This window comes from Rutidosis leptorrhynchoides, chromosome 9, assembly GCF_046630445.1.
Source record: "Rutidosis leptorrhynchoides isolate AG116_Rl617_1_P2 chromosome 9, CSIRO_AGI_Rlap_v1, whole genome shotgun sequence".
In the NCBI taxonomy this organism is placed as follows: Eukaryota; Viridiplantae; Streptophyta; class Magnoliopsida; order Asterales; family Asteraceae; genus Rutidosis; species Rutidosis leptorrhynchoides.
This window is the reverse complement of record NC_092341.1, coordinates 41,242,173-41,255,335: the sequence shown is the minus strand read 5'-3', so window position 1 is coordinate 41,255,335 and position 13,163 is coordinate 41,242,173. Positions and strand designations below refer to the sequence as shown.

The 13,163-nt window shown below is 34.5% G+C and overlaps 1 protein-coding gene across 1 annotated transcript; it reads left to right on the top strand.

The window, feature by feature from the left end:
* Window positions 1-6,688: 6,688 nt before the first annotated feature.
* LOC139866048 (elongation factor 1-delta 1-like) lies at window positions 6,689-8,349 on the top strand. The gene is made up of 6 exons (XM_071854176.1): window positions 6,689-6,909; window positions 7,045-7,138; window positions 7,413-7,533; window positions 7,643-7,756; window positions 7,843-8,004; window positions 8,139-8,349. Coding segments are annotated over exons 1-6 (693 nt in total). The 5' UTR covers window positions 6,689-6,709; the 3' UTR covers window positions 8,141-8,349.
* The last annotated feature ends 4,814 nt before the right edge of the window (window positions 8,350-13,163 follow it).

The following is a 13,163-nucleotide window of genomic DNA, read 5'->3' as shown; positions in this document are numbered from 1 at the left end:
AATGCAAATTTTCTGGTTCTCTAAGACCAACGCTCGGATACCAACTGAAATGTCCCGTTCATATTGATTATAAATGTTCCATATTAATTGATTTCGTTGCGAGGTTTTGACCTCTATATGAGACGTTTTTCAAAGACTGCATTCATTTTTAAAACAACCATAACCTTTATTTTATCAATAAAGATTTTAAAAATATTACGTAGATTATCAAATAATGATAATCTAAAATATACTATTTACACATGACCATTACATAATGGTTTACAATAGAAATATATTACATCGACATATGTTTCTTGAATGCAGTTTTTACACAATATCATACAAACATGGACTCCAAATCTTGTCCTTATTTTAGTATGCAACAGCGGAAGCTCTTAGTATTCACCTGAGAATAAACACGCTTTAAACGTCAACAAAAATGTTTGTGAGTTATAGGTTTAACCTATATATATCAAATCGTAACAATAGACCACAAGATTTCATATTTCAATACACATCCCATACATATAGATAAAAATCAATCATATGGTGAACACCTGGTAACCGACATTAACAAGATGCATATATAAGAATATCCCCATCATTCCGGGACACCCTTCGGATATGATATAAATTTTGAAGTACTAAAGCATCCGGTACTTTGGATGGGGTTTGTTAGGCCCAATAGATCTATCTTTAGGATTCGCGTCAATTAGGGTGTCTGTTCCCTAATTCTTAGATTACCAGACTTAATAAAAAGGGGCATATTCGATTTGGATAATTCAACCATAGAATGTAGTTTCACGTACTTGTGTCTATTTTGTAAATCATTTATAAAACCTGCATGTATTCTCATCCAAAAAATATTAGATTTTAAAAGTGGGACTATAACTCACTTTCACAGATATTTCCTTCCTCAGAAATAAGACTTGGCCACGGATCGATTCACGAACTTATACAAATATGTACATATATATCAAAGTATGATCAAAATATAACTACAACCATTTTTATTATATTTTAAAGATTTGAGTGTATTAAGTCAGCTGTCCTCGTTAGTAACCTACAACTAGTTGTCCACAGTTAGATGTACAGAAATAAATCGATATATATTATCTTGAATCAATCCACGACCCAGTGTATACACGTCTCATGCTAAATCACAACTCAAAGTATATATATTTTTGGAATCAACCTCAACCCTGTATAGCTAACTCCAACATTACTGCATATAGAGTGTCTATGATTGTTCCAAATAATATATATACATGGGTCGATATGATATGTCAAAACATTTGCATACATGTATATGGTATCCCAAGATTACATAATATATTAGAATACATGTATAATACAATATAATTTAGCTAGGATATGATTTGTATAGATTTGTTAAACATTTCCCGTAGCTAAAAAGATCAAAAATATCCAATCTTGTTTTACCCATAACTTCTTCATTTTAAATACATTCTAAGTGAACCAAATTGCTAAGGTTTCATATTGAACTCTAATTTAAGAATCTAAACAGAAAAAGTATAGGTTTATAGTTGGAAATTTAAGTTACATGTCAATTACTAAAGAGGTAGTCATTTTCGTCGAAAGAACGACATCTTGATGACCATTTTGAAAAACATACTTTCACTTTGATTTTAACCAAGATTTTTAGATATAGTTTCATGTTCATATGAAAAATCATTTTTCCAGAAGAACAACTTTTAAATCAAAGTTTATCATAGTTTTTAATTATCCAAACCAAAACAGCCCCCGGTTTCACTACGACGGCTTATATCCGATTTTATGGTGTTCATCGTGTTTCCAGGTTTTAAATCATTAAGTTAGCATATCATATAGACATAGAACATGTGTTTAGTTGATTTTAAAAGTCAAGTTAGAAGGATTAACTTTTGTTTGCGAACAAGTTTAGAATTAACTAAACTATGTTCCAGTGATTACAAGTTTAAACCTTCGAATAAGATAGCTTTATATGTATGAATCGAATGATGTTATGAACATCATTACTACCTCAAGTTTTCTGGATAAAACTACTGGAAATGATAAAAATGGATCTAGCTTCAAAGGATCCTTGGATGGCTTGAAAGTTCTTGAAGCAGAATCATGACACGAAAACAGTTCAAGTAAGATTTTCACTCGAAATAAGATTGTTATAGTTGTAGAAATTGAATCAAAGTTTGAATATGAATATTACCTTGAATTATAAAGATAACTTACTGTAAATAACAAAGGTTCCTTGATCTTAGATGATTACTTGGAATGGATTAGAAAGCTTGGAAGTAGACTTGCAAACTTGGAAGTATTCTTGATTTTTATGAAACTATACTTATGGAATTTATGAAGAACACTTAGAACTTGAAGATGGAACTTGAGAGAGATCAATTAGATGAAGAAAATTGAAGAATTAAAGTGATTGTAGGTATTTTTGGTCGTTGATATATGGATTAGATATAAAGGATATGTAATTTTGTTTTCATGTAAATAAGTCATGAATGATTACTAATATTTTTGTAATTTTATGAGATATTTCATGCTAGTTGCCAAATGATGGTTCCCACATGTGTTAGGTGACTCACATGGGCTGCTAAGATCTGATCATTGGAGTGTATATACCAATAGTACATACATCTAAAAGCTGTGTATTGTACGAGTACGAATACGGGTGCATACGAGCAGAATTGTTGATGAAACTGAACGAGGATGTAATTGTAAGCATTTTAGTTAAGTAGAAGTACTTTGATATGTGTCTTGAAGTCTTTCAAAAGTGTAATAATACATATCAAAACACAACATGTATATACATTCTAATGGAGTCGTTAAGTCTTCGTTAGTCGTTACATGCAAGTGTTGTTTTGAAACCTTTAAGTTAACGATCTCAATTAATGTTGTTAACCCAATGTTTATTATATCAAATGAGATGTTAAATTATTATATTATCATGATATTATAATGTATGAATATCTCTTAATATGATATATACATTAAAATATCGTTACAACGATAATCGTTACATATAAGTCTTGTTTCGTAATTCTTGAGTTAGTAGTCTTGGTTTTACATATGTAGTTCATTGTTAACACACTTAATGATATATTTAAATATCATTTTATCATGTTAAATATAGTGTATCAATATCTTAATATGATACATATATATTTAGTAGACGTTATCATAACGATAAACGTTATATATATCATTTCGAGTTTCTTAACTTAGTAATCTCATTTCTTATGTATATCACACATTGTTAATATACTTAGTGAGATACTTACTCATCATAATCTCATGTCAACCATATATATATGTCTATATATACCACAACATGTAGTTTTTACAATTTTGTAACGTTCATGAATCGCCGGTCAACTTGGGTGATCAATTGTCTATATGAAACTTATTTCATTTAATCAAGTCTTAACAAGTTTGATTGCTTAACACGTTGGAAACATTTAGTCATGTAAATATCAATCTCAATTAATATATATAAACATGAAAAAGTTCGGGTCACTACAACACATACCTCAAAACTTTTGTTTGGGAGCAAATTTTGGTTTCTTCTTGTCATTACCAAAATCAGTTCAAAACTTTTAAATTGTTAATACAAACCCTAAAAATAATAAACAAAGCAATTAACACATAAGAATTTCAAAAAATGGGAAGCAAACAACAATCAAATTCGATCCAAACAAAGTTTCTAAAGCATTTTTATGTTTATCAACAAACTGTTTCAAGTCTCTTAACACCATATCCTACTTTCCAAATGATATAAGTCTTGTAGCAATTACTTGACATGCGATAATCAACAAAAAAGATGCATTTAACGAAACAATAAAATAAAGTTGATTGAACATGTTTTATGTTCAATAGCTTCTAGCTAATACTTACAAAATCCAACATGACCCGCCCATTTTATCATGTCATGTAAAATTATAGACAAAATTTTTAGTAATTCTTGCATCCTTGCCCTTCTCATATATCTGAAACTTGTTAAGAATGACATTCCATTCTTAAACACCCCACTAACAAACATAAATATATATATTATACTGATTCACCATTTAGTTTTCATATAAATAAACATATTCATTGTTTTCATAAAAATAAACAAATTCACGTTGTTTTTAACTCAAAGCCCAATTGCATACATTACTAAACAGAAACCAAGCACTTAAAAATGGAAAGTGCAATAATCTAGCTATTGTACTTTTTAAGTTGAGCTAAAACTAAGCTTAAATTCATAACTTTTAACACCTAACACATTTGCACATTAATCATTTCATAGCTCAACGTAAAACTAAATTAACAAACTATATTAACAAACTAAATTAACAAACTATCCATAGCTCAACATAAAACTAAATTAACAAACTACACATAACCATTTCATGAATTTAGCACACATTATTAGCATACATCTAGAATTGACCCATAGAGGTCAGCACTGCCATATCGACCCATATAAACCTCTCGTGTGGATATGAAATCAAGTTCTATATTTTTTTAGAAATCAAGTTCCGCCAAATTACACAATTAAAAACTTAAACATATTTACGGAATAGTACTTTAAGGAATAGTACTTTAATCACATAGAAGAAAGAACTGAAACAAAGTTCAACATTCCTTTTTTTAATATTAATAGCAACAGGTAAGTAATCTGATGTAGGTCTACTATAAATCACTTTCTATTTAAATTTTGAATCTGAAACAGAAAAAATCATTTGTATTTGAAATCGAACTTGAAAAAAATTGAGTTTGTAATTGAAATAAACTTGTTTTAAAATCAAAACTTGTTTTAATTTGAAAGTGTTAGACAGGAAAAAGCTAGTTTTAATTTGAAATCCGTTCCAAAGCATCATAATATAACAACAAAAGTAAAAAATCAAAACCCTAAGAAATAATATAATTAAAATATATCCATCACGTATCGATATTTCAGTTCAATGCTTTTTATTAAACATAAAACAAAAACATAGAGATGAAGTATGAATCAAACCATAAACTACAAATAGTTAAATACAAATCTTAAATTTAAAAAATAGAAAGCCATGTTCCATCAAATCGTCAAAATTGTGCTAGCAGGGGAGATAATAAAGGCAACGAAGACAAAATTCCCCTTTTAATTAAAAAGCAAGCAATTTGACGCAATGAAAGCTTTATGTATACTCCATATAATAGTGGTTTTTGTTCTCTTCCTCTAAAATCGTTCCTTTTATGTTGTTTCTAACCTCACTGATCAAACAAACGTGAGACCAATTAAAATCAGACCCTAAACAGCGAATTAGATTGCAAAATACAAATTAAAACTCAATTTATAATGATACATATAAAACCCAAGAAAAACTTGAAACTAAAGTAATACCGTAAATGCTTTCGATCATCATCTTCTTCTTTGAAACATCGAATTTCCTTCAGATTTCTTTTTAAAATTGATATTTTCCTGAAATAACAAAAACTAAAATTATAGAATTACTTCTTTCAGATTTATAGCGGTTATGTTCTCTTCCTCTAAAATCATTGCTTTTATTTTTTTCCATCCCAACTATTAATCTGTAAAAAAAAAAAAACGAAACTGAAATCAGAAACAATGAAATTGGCATGAACATAATGAAAATTAATAATTTAAACTTAACAGTGAATTGACAATTTGGAAATAAAAAATTGAATCCCTAATTGTAAGATACAGGAAGAAGAAAGCAGTAGGAGAGTCAGAAAATAGGGGTGAGGCGTGAGATGAATTTACGGGGCGATAATATTTTAGAGAAAATTGTTGTGAGGGTTTTTAAATTAGGTTTACACAATATAAACACGGAAGAGATCTGTATTTTTCTATTGTTAATTTTTTAAAATTTAATATTAATATTAATGACATCAGCTTAAACCTTTAGATTTTTTTCTTTTTCTTTTTGATTTTTTCTTAATAAAAAAATTAACCTATTAATGACATCATCATTTTAGCATTTGAATAGAAACTATAGATTACCAAAAATAAAATAAAAAGTTCCATGATTTAACATAAACATATTCAAACCCGAGGGGGTTTATAATAAATTGTTATTCCTTTTGTTTCTTCAAATGACATTTTTGTCCCTGTTGATTTTGTTATAAATTGGACTAGGGTTTCTCTTCGAAGTCTTTACTCAGCCGACTTCCGAACTCACGAATCACTTGGCCATTCGATTTCTCACAATCAGGTACGTTACTGAAATTAGGGTTCTTTAATATCGTTAATTCTTTGATTGATTAATACTCTAATCATGTCAAGTTGATAGTATTCTTATCAAAAGCTAGCTATTTTTTTTTTTTTTTTGCTCTAATACTTGCAGATCCGTCTGTATATTGTGATGCTTTTAATTATTAAATATTAGTTGAATAACTGATTGTCATCTGTAAATTCAGTTAATGATGTGCTGTTATAATATAATATAAGTTGAATTTTTGAACTACGATCTGCGAAACACTTATATTTAAATTAGTTTAATTTAATCAATATAGCATTTAATGTAAAAATTGAAAAACTAGTCATCTGCATAAACCTAAAATATAGGAAAAATTGAGTGAGTTGTGATTATATTGTGATTAAAATAATTACTGTATTTTATTGGAAAGCTATGTATGATTGAATGATGTTATGATTTTTGGTGTACAGTTTCGATTAAATACTTATGTTTAAAGTTGTATTTTTATTTGCATTAGGAAAGACTTGATTTTATAAAAAATGGCGCCTACATTCTACGTTGGTTCGGAAGCTGGTCTTAAGAAGCTCGACGAGTACCTTTTGTCGCGCAGTTACATCACCGGGTACCAAGCATCTAAAGACGATCTCACCGTGCACGGTGCCTTTTCAAAACCTCCATCTGCACAATACGTGAATGTGTCTCGTTGGTTCAATCATATCGAGGCTCTTTTGAGAATCTGGTGAGTTCATAGACCTTGATCTTAGTTGTTAATGTAATTTGAATACAAATCTTCTAGAACTATTATACTGTTTAATTTAGGTTTTATTTGTATTTATAATTGTTGGCGGATTGTAACTGGTTACATTATTTGCAGTGGTGTATCTGCTGAAGGAAGCGGTGTTATCATTGTGGGATCTGCTTCGTTCCCAGAAGAGGCCATTGCAACTCCTCCTGTTGCTGACTCAAAGGTAACTTTAGCTTTTTCTTCTTCTTTTGTTTCATGATTTGAAAAAACATGTGCATATCACATGACTAGAAAAGTTATATTACTGTATATTAGTTTTAGTTGAAGTCTTTGAATCAAGTGATTTAACTGTGATTGTGAATAAAAAAAAAATTATATATTATACTTTTGGGAATGAGTTGTTTGCCTTGTCTCTGTATTATGTACTACTCGATTTTTACAAATCATGTTGGTTTTTGTTTCTTAATACAAAATTCAACTCGATGCATATTAATCAGGCTACAGCTGATGAGGATGATGACAGTGACGTTGATCTTTTCGGGGAGGAAACTGAAGAGGAAAAGAAGGCTGCTGAAGATCGTGCAGCTGCATTGAAAGCATCTGGAAAAAAGAAAGAATGTGAGTTTATACTGGCTTTATTTTTAATGTTTTCTTCAATTTTTGTTTTTACTTTTTTTTTTACTGACATTGATTTTGTTTATATTTCTGCTTGTGTTTATATTATCAGCTGGAAAGTCTTCAGTTTTGATGGATGTGAAGCCATGGGATGATGAGACCGACATGAAAAAGCTCGAAGAGGCTGTTAGAAGTGTTCACATGGATGGCTTGTTGTGGGGTGCATGTATGTTTTGTCTTTCTTTATTTATGACCAACTATTAGTATTATTTTTTTATTTAACGAATATTAATATTATTTTGACGATTGCAGCAAAATTGGTACCAGTTGGGTATGGTATCAAGAAGCTACAAATTATGCTGACCATTGTTGATGACTTGGTTTCTGTTGACACACTTATTGAAGAGCGTCTTTGCGAGGAACCAATTAATGAGTTTGTTCAGAGTTGTGACATTGTCGCCTTTAACAAAATCTGTAAGTTCATTCTAGACAGTGTTATTATTACGATTTTTTTTCAGTTTTTATTAACTTTATAACATTGACTTGGTACCTTAATTTTTTTTTTTTTTTTTTTAATTTACTGATCACTGTTTTTTGTGATAATGCAGGAGCTATTAATGGCTAGGTTGTTTCTATGATCCACAATGGATGTGATGGTTTTATTGTTATAGTTTTATCTTTCTCCCTGATGCAAAACTATTTATCAGCTTTATTGTTCCTTTTTTGACTTTGTACTCTTAATGTTTATTTGGCCAGTTTGGATTAATGTCCAAATATATTTTGATTTTGAGCAGTCAAAATTGGAAGATTTATGTCCAACCGTGTACCAGAACTAGTTTAGAACTCATGCTACTTCACCTCAAGACATTATCGAGTTTTTATTTATTTATTTTTTTAAAAAAAGAAAAAGAAATTATCAAATGCTAAAAGTTCCAATAAATAATGGAAAGTGTGGTTTTTTTAGGAGATTGAGAAAGAAGTGTGGTCCATCGATTCTTATAAAGATTAGCCTAACAAAAAACTTGAATGAATACATAATAATCAATACATAATATTACCACATCTGATATGTTAAAATTTGCAAGTCCAATTTGTGTGAATAATTATTAGTGTGAGATAAATACGAGTATCAATTACTCTAACTACTGTATTAGATTTAAGATTATACTTGTAAATGACATTTGTGTTATTACTAGTTTAAAAACTCGTGAATTTACGGGTTTGTTAAAGAAAAACATTTAAAAAATCGAGATAGAAAGCAGAATGTCACGGACTTATCTCGATAAGCTCACGTGCGGCACTTAGTCTCTACTAAGTCAGCCTTACTCGGACCTTAAATGATTCAAGTAACCAAAAGAGAAAATATTATAGAACAAGTGGAATTGAAGAAAATACTTATATTGCTTGAGAATGCTTTACAAGAGAGAATGTTTGAGATTTGAGGTGTAGTGTGCCAAATGAGACCACCCCTATTTATACTACTTCTAACACAAAATGGATGGCTAAGATTAATCTAAATCAATGGTTAGGATCTAAGTACTAGAAACTTCAAGTATATACATGGAGATAGATATTTCCATGAACATTCCATACCATTCCATGGAACAACTCATGGGAAAGTTCTAGGGAGCTTCCATGATGTTCTTGGGCCTTCCATGAAGTTCTTGGGTTAAAACCCTTAATTGGGTCATAATCTTAGTGGGTTGGGCCACAAACTTATTGGGTTGTGACATTCTCCCCCACCTAAGCTCGCGACGTCCTCGTCGTGTGATCCTCGTGATACTTCTTGATTTTGTCTGTGAACTGCCACAATAAGTCTTCAGCTTCCCAGCTTGCTTCACTATCGGGCAAGTTACGCCACTTAACTAGGTATTCTTTATAGCTCGGCACACCTCGTCTCCGTACCGTTCGATGCAACAAGATATCTTCCACTTCACGATCGAATGAAGTCGCAACTGCCATTGGTGCTCGTTTGGAAACTCCTCGTTCTGGGTCTTCCTCGTCCCCATGATAAGGTTTTAGAAAACTTACGTGGAAGACTGGATGAATCTTTAATTTGGGCGGTAGTTGAACTCGATAAGATACATTCCCAACACGTCCAATTACCGGGAATGGGCCTTCATATCTCCGGATCAATCCTTTGTGCACCTTCCTAAATGTTTTGAATTGTTGAGGTAAAAGCTTCACCATCACTTGGTCCCCAACTTTGAAGTCAACATGTCGTCTTTTCTCATCCGCCCATTTCTTCATTTTCTTGGCCGCCTTATCTAGTGATGCTCGCGCCAAGTCGGCTTGTTCGTGCCACTCCTTCATCGTTCTATAAGCGGCTGGGCTGCTTCCATCATATGAAGCGGCCAAAGCATTCGGGGTCAATGGTTGGCGTCCTGTCACCAACTCAAAAGGACTCTTCCCCGTGGACTCACTCCTTTGCATGTTATAAGAGAACTGAGCAATATCAAGAAGCTTAGCCCAATCATGTTGATTTGCACTTACATAGTGTCGAAGATAGAGCTCCAATAGTGCATTCACCCTTTCCGTCTGTCCGTCTGTTTGGGGATGAAAACTCGTGGAGAAATTCAAGTCCGTCCCCATGATCTTGAACAACTCCGTCCAAAAACGCCCTGTGAACCTCGGATCTCGATCACTTACTATCACATGCGGTATCCCCCAATACTTCACCACATTCTTGAAAAATAGTTTTGCGGTTTCATCCGCGGTAACTTCGGATGATGCGGCTATGAAGGTACCATACTTAGAAAACCGGTCTACCACGACTATAATACTCCCACACCCTTCCGACTTAGGTAAGCAAGTAATGAAGTCCATGGAAACACTCTCCCATGGTCCTTTCGGTGTAGGTAGCGGCTGTAATAGTCCTCCTGGTTGGCGTTGCTCTATCTTATCTTGTTGGCATATTAGGCATGTTCGCACGTACGTCTCTACGTCGTCTTCCATCCTTGGCCAATAATAAGTGCCTTCTACTAATGCCAGTGTCCTCTTGATACCTGGATGACCAGCCCACTTTGAATCATGACACTCCTTCAAGATTGTCCGTCTAAGATCACCCCACTTAGGAACATATAACCGGTCTCCTTTGGTGAATAATAGATCACCCTTTAGCCAAAACCTTCGCGTTTTCCCATCTCGAGCCAATCCAACAAGGTTTTTGGCTATAGGATCATGCTCTAATCCCTCCTTTATACGATCTTGAAGGAAGAATTGTGGTTTTGTGATCGCTGCAAACTCCGCCTTACGACTTAGGGCATCAGCTACCACATTGGCTTTCCCAGGCTTATACTCCAACACATAGTCAAATTCAGCTAAGAAGTCTTGCCAACGAGCTTGTTTGGGACTCAACTTCTTTTGGGTTTGAAAATAACTCGTTGCCACATTATCCGTCTTGATCACGAACCTTGATCCCAAAAGATAATGCCTCCATGTCCTCAAACAATGAATAATCGCTGTCATCTCTTTCTCTTGCACAGTGTACTTCCTTTCTGTCTCGTTAAGTTTTCGACTTTCAAACGCGATTGGGTGACCTTCTTGCATTAGAACTCCTCCAATAGCAAAGTCCGATGCGTCTGTGTGTAACTCGAACGGAATGGTCACATCCGGAAGTCTCAACACCGGTTCTTCCATGACAGCTCCTTTCAACTCCTCGAATGCTGCTTGACATTTCTCATCCCACAACCAAGTTTTATTCTTCTTTAACAATTCTGTCAATGGAGCCGCTTTCGCCGAGTATCCCTTGATAAAACGACGATAGTAGTTTACTAAACCAAGAAAAGATCGTAAATCAGTCACCTTCATTGGTGCCTCCCACTCTTGAATTGCCTTGACCTTAGCCCCGTCCATGAGTAACTTCCCATTTTTAATTCGATGTCCAAGAAAATCCACCTCCTCTAATCCGAAAGAACATTTCTCTAGCTTCACATACAACTCGTTGTCCCTTAGTACTTGGAATACTTGCTTCAAGTGCCTCACATGATCTTCCATGGTATCGCTATACACGACTATGTCATCCAAGTACACCACGACAAACTTGTCGAGGAACGGGTGGAATAATTTGTTCATCAAAGTACAAAATGTGGCAGGGGCATTGGTTAAACCAAAGGGCATGACTAGAAATTCATAAGCGCCATACCTCGTCACGCATGTGGTCTTAGCCTCATCTCCTTCGGCAATTCGGACTTGATAATATCCCGATCTCAAGTCTAACTTGGAGAAGTATCTCGCCTTCCCAAGTTGATCGAACAAATCAGCAATAAGTGGGATTGGGTATTTGTTCTTGATAGTTACCTTGTTGAGTGCCCGGTAATCTATACACATCCGCAAGGACCCATCCTTCTTTCTTTGAAATAGCACCGGAGCACCATACGGGGATTTTGACGGTCGGATGTATCCCGCATCCAGCAACTCCTTGAGTTGTCTTCGCAACTCCTCTAACTCGGGTGGTGGCATTCGGTATGGGGCTTTGGAAGGTGGTTTTGATCCCGGCTCCAACTCGATCGCATGGTCAACCTCCCTTCTAGGTGGTAACTTCTTTGGTAACTCCTTGGGCATGACATCCTTGAACTCATCAAGGACCTTCTCAATTTCCTTGGGTACCTCTAGTTTTCCCTTATCTTCAACCGTCTCTTGCTTTGCTACCGCTAAATAGCATGTCTCATTCTTGTTGTACCCCTTCTTGAATTGCATGGCCGAAAGTGACTTGGATGCACTCTTGCTTCTACGTTCGGTTGACACCATACAAGTCTTCTCACCATCCAAGATACACAGTGAATTAGCAAACGGCATAGGGAAACCACGTACCTTATCTAGGAACTCCATCCCAAGTACCAACTTGAAGTCGTCCATAGGCACGACCGAGAGATCAATCATTCCTTCCCATTCTCCAATCTTCACATATACGTCTTTAGCCACCCCGCTAATCGGTCTAGCACTCGTGTTCACCGTCTTCATCATGCCACTCTCTTTTGTTTCCTTAAGTCCTAGCCTTTTGGCTTCATCGGTGGAGATAAAGTTATGAGTTGCTCCCGTATCCACCAAAGCTCGTACCCGATCTCCACAAATGTTAATATCTACGAATTGGAGTCCTTTAGCCACTACCTTGGGTATCTCCGTCTTGGCCTTGATTGCGTTGAGGATATGCATTGATCCTATGCACCGCTCCTCATCCTGACAACCCGCCTTTTGAGCTTCCATAGCATGAAGGCTAGCTTTCTTCGGACAATCTCGGGCTCTATGCGGTCCATCACATATGAAACATCCATCATTCTTGTAAGAAGTTTTTATGCTCTTGTTATTCCCGGTTGGTGGCTTACGTGTATTATCATTCCTTGATTGGGCGGGCTTATCTCCCCCACCTTTCTCATGGCTCACCCTTTTATCTTTTGACTTGAACGAATCTTTCATATTAGCATGGTCGACTAATGCCTCCGCTTGAGCAATTGCGGTGGCAAGGTCTTGGACTCCTCGTCTCTCCAACTCCGTTTTAGCCCAATGTTGCAAACCATCGAGAAAATAGAAGAGAAGAATATCATCGGGAATATCTGGGACCTCCAGGCTAAGGTTCGTGAATTCTTTAATATACTCCCGAATCGTCCAGGAATGATGTAATTTACGTAGACGAC

Bases quoted from the DNA above. Each gene is read 5' to 3' on its own strand.
- LOC139866048 (XM_071854176.1), top strand. From the start codon at position 6,710: ATGGCGCCTACATTCTACGTTGGTTCGGAAGCTGGTCTTAAGAAGCTC. The intron at 7,139-7,412 runs GTAACTTTAGCT...CATATTAATCAG, and splicing joins CTCCTGTTGCTGACTCAAAG to GCTACAGCTGATGAGGATGA. The intron at 7,757-7,842 runs GTATGTTTTGTC...TGACGATTGCAG, and splicing joins TGGCTTGTTGTGGGGTGCAT to CAAAATTGGTACCAGTTGGG.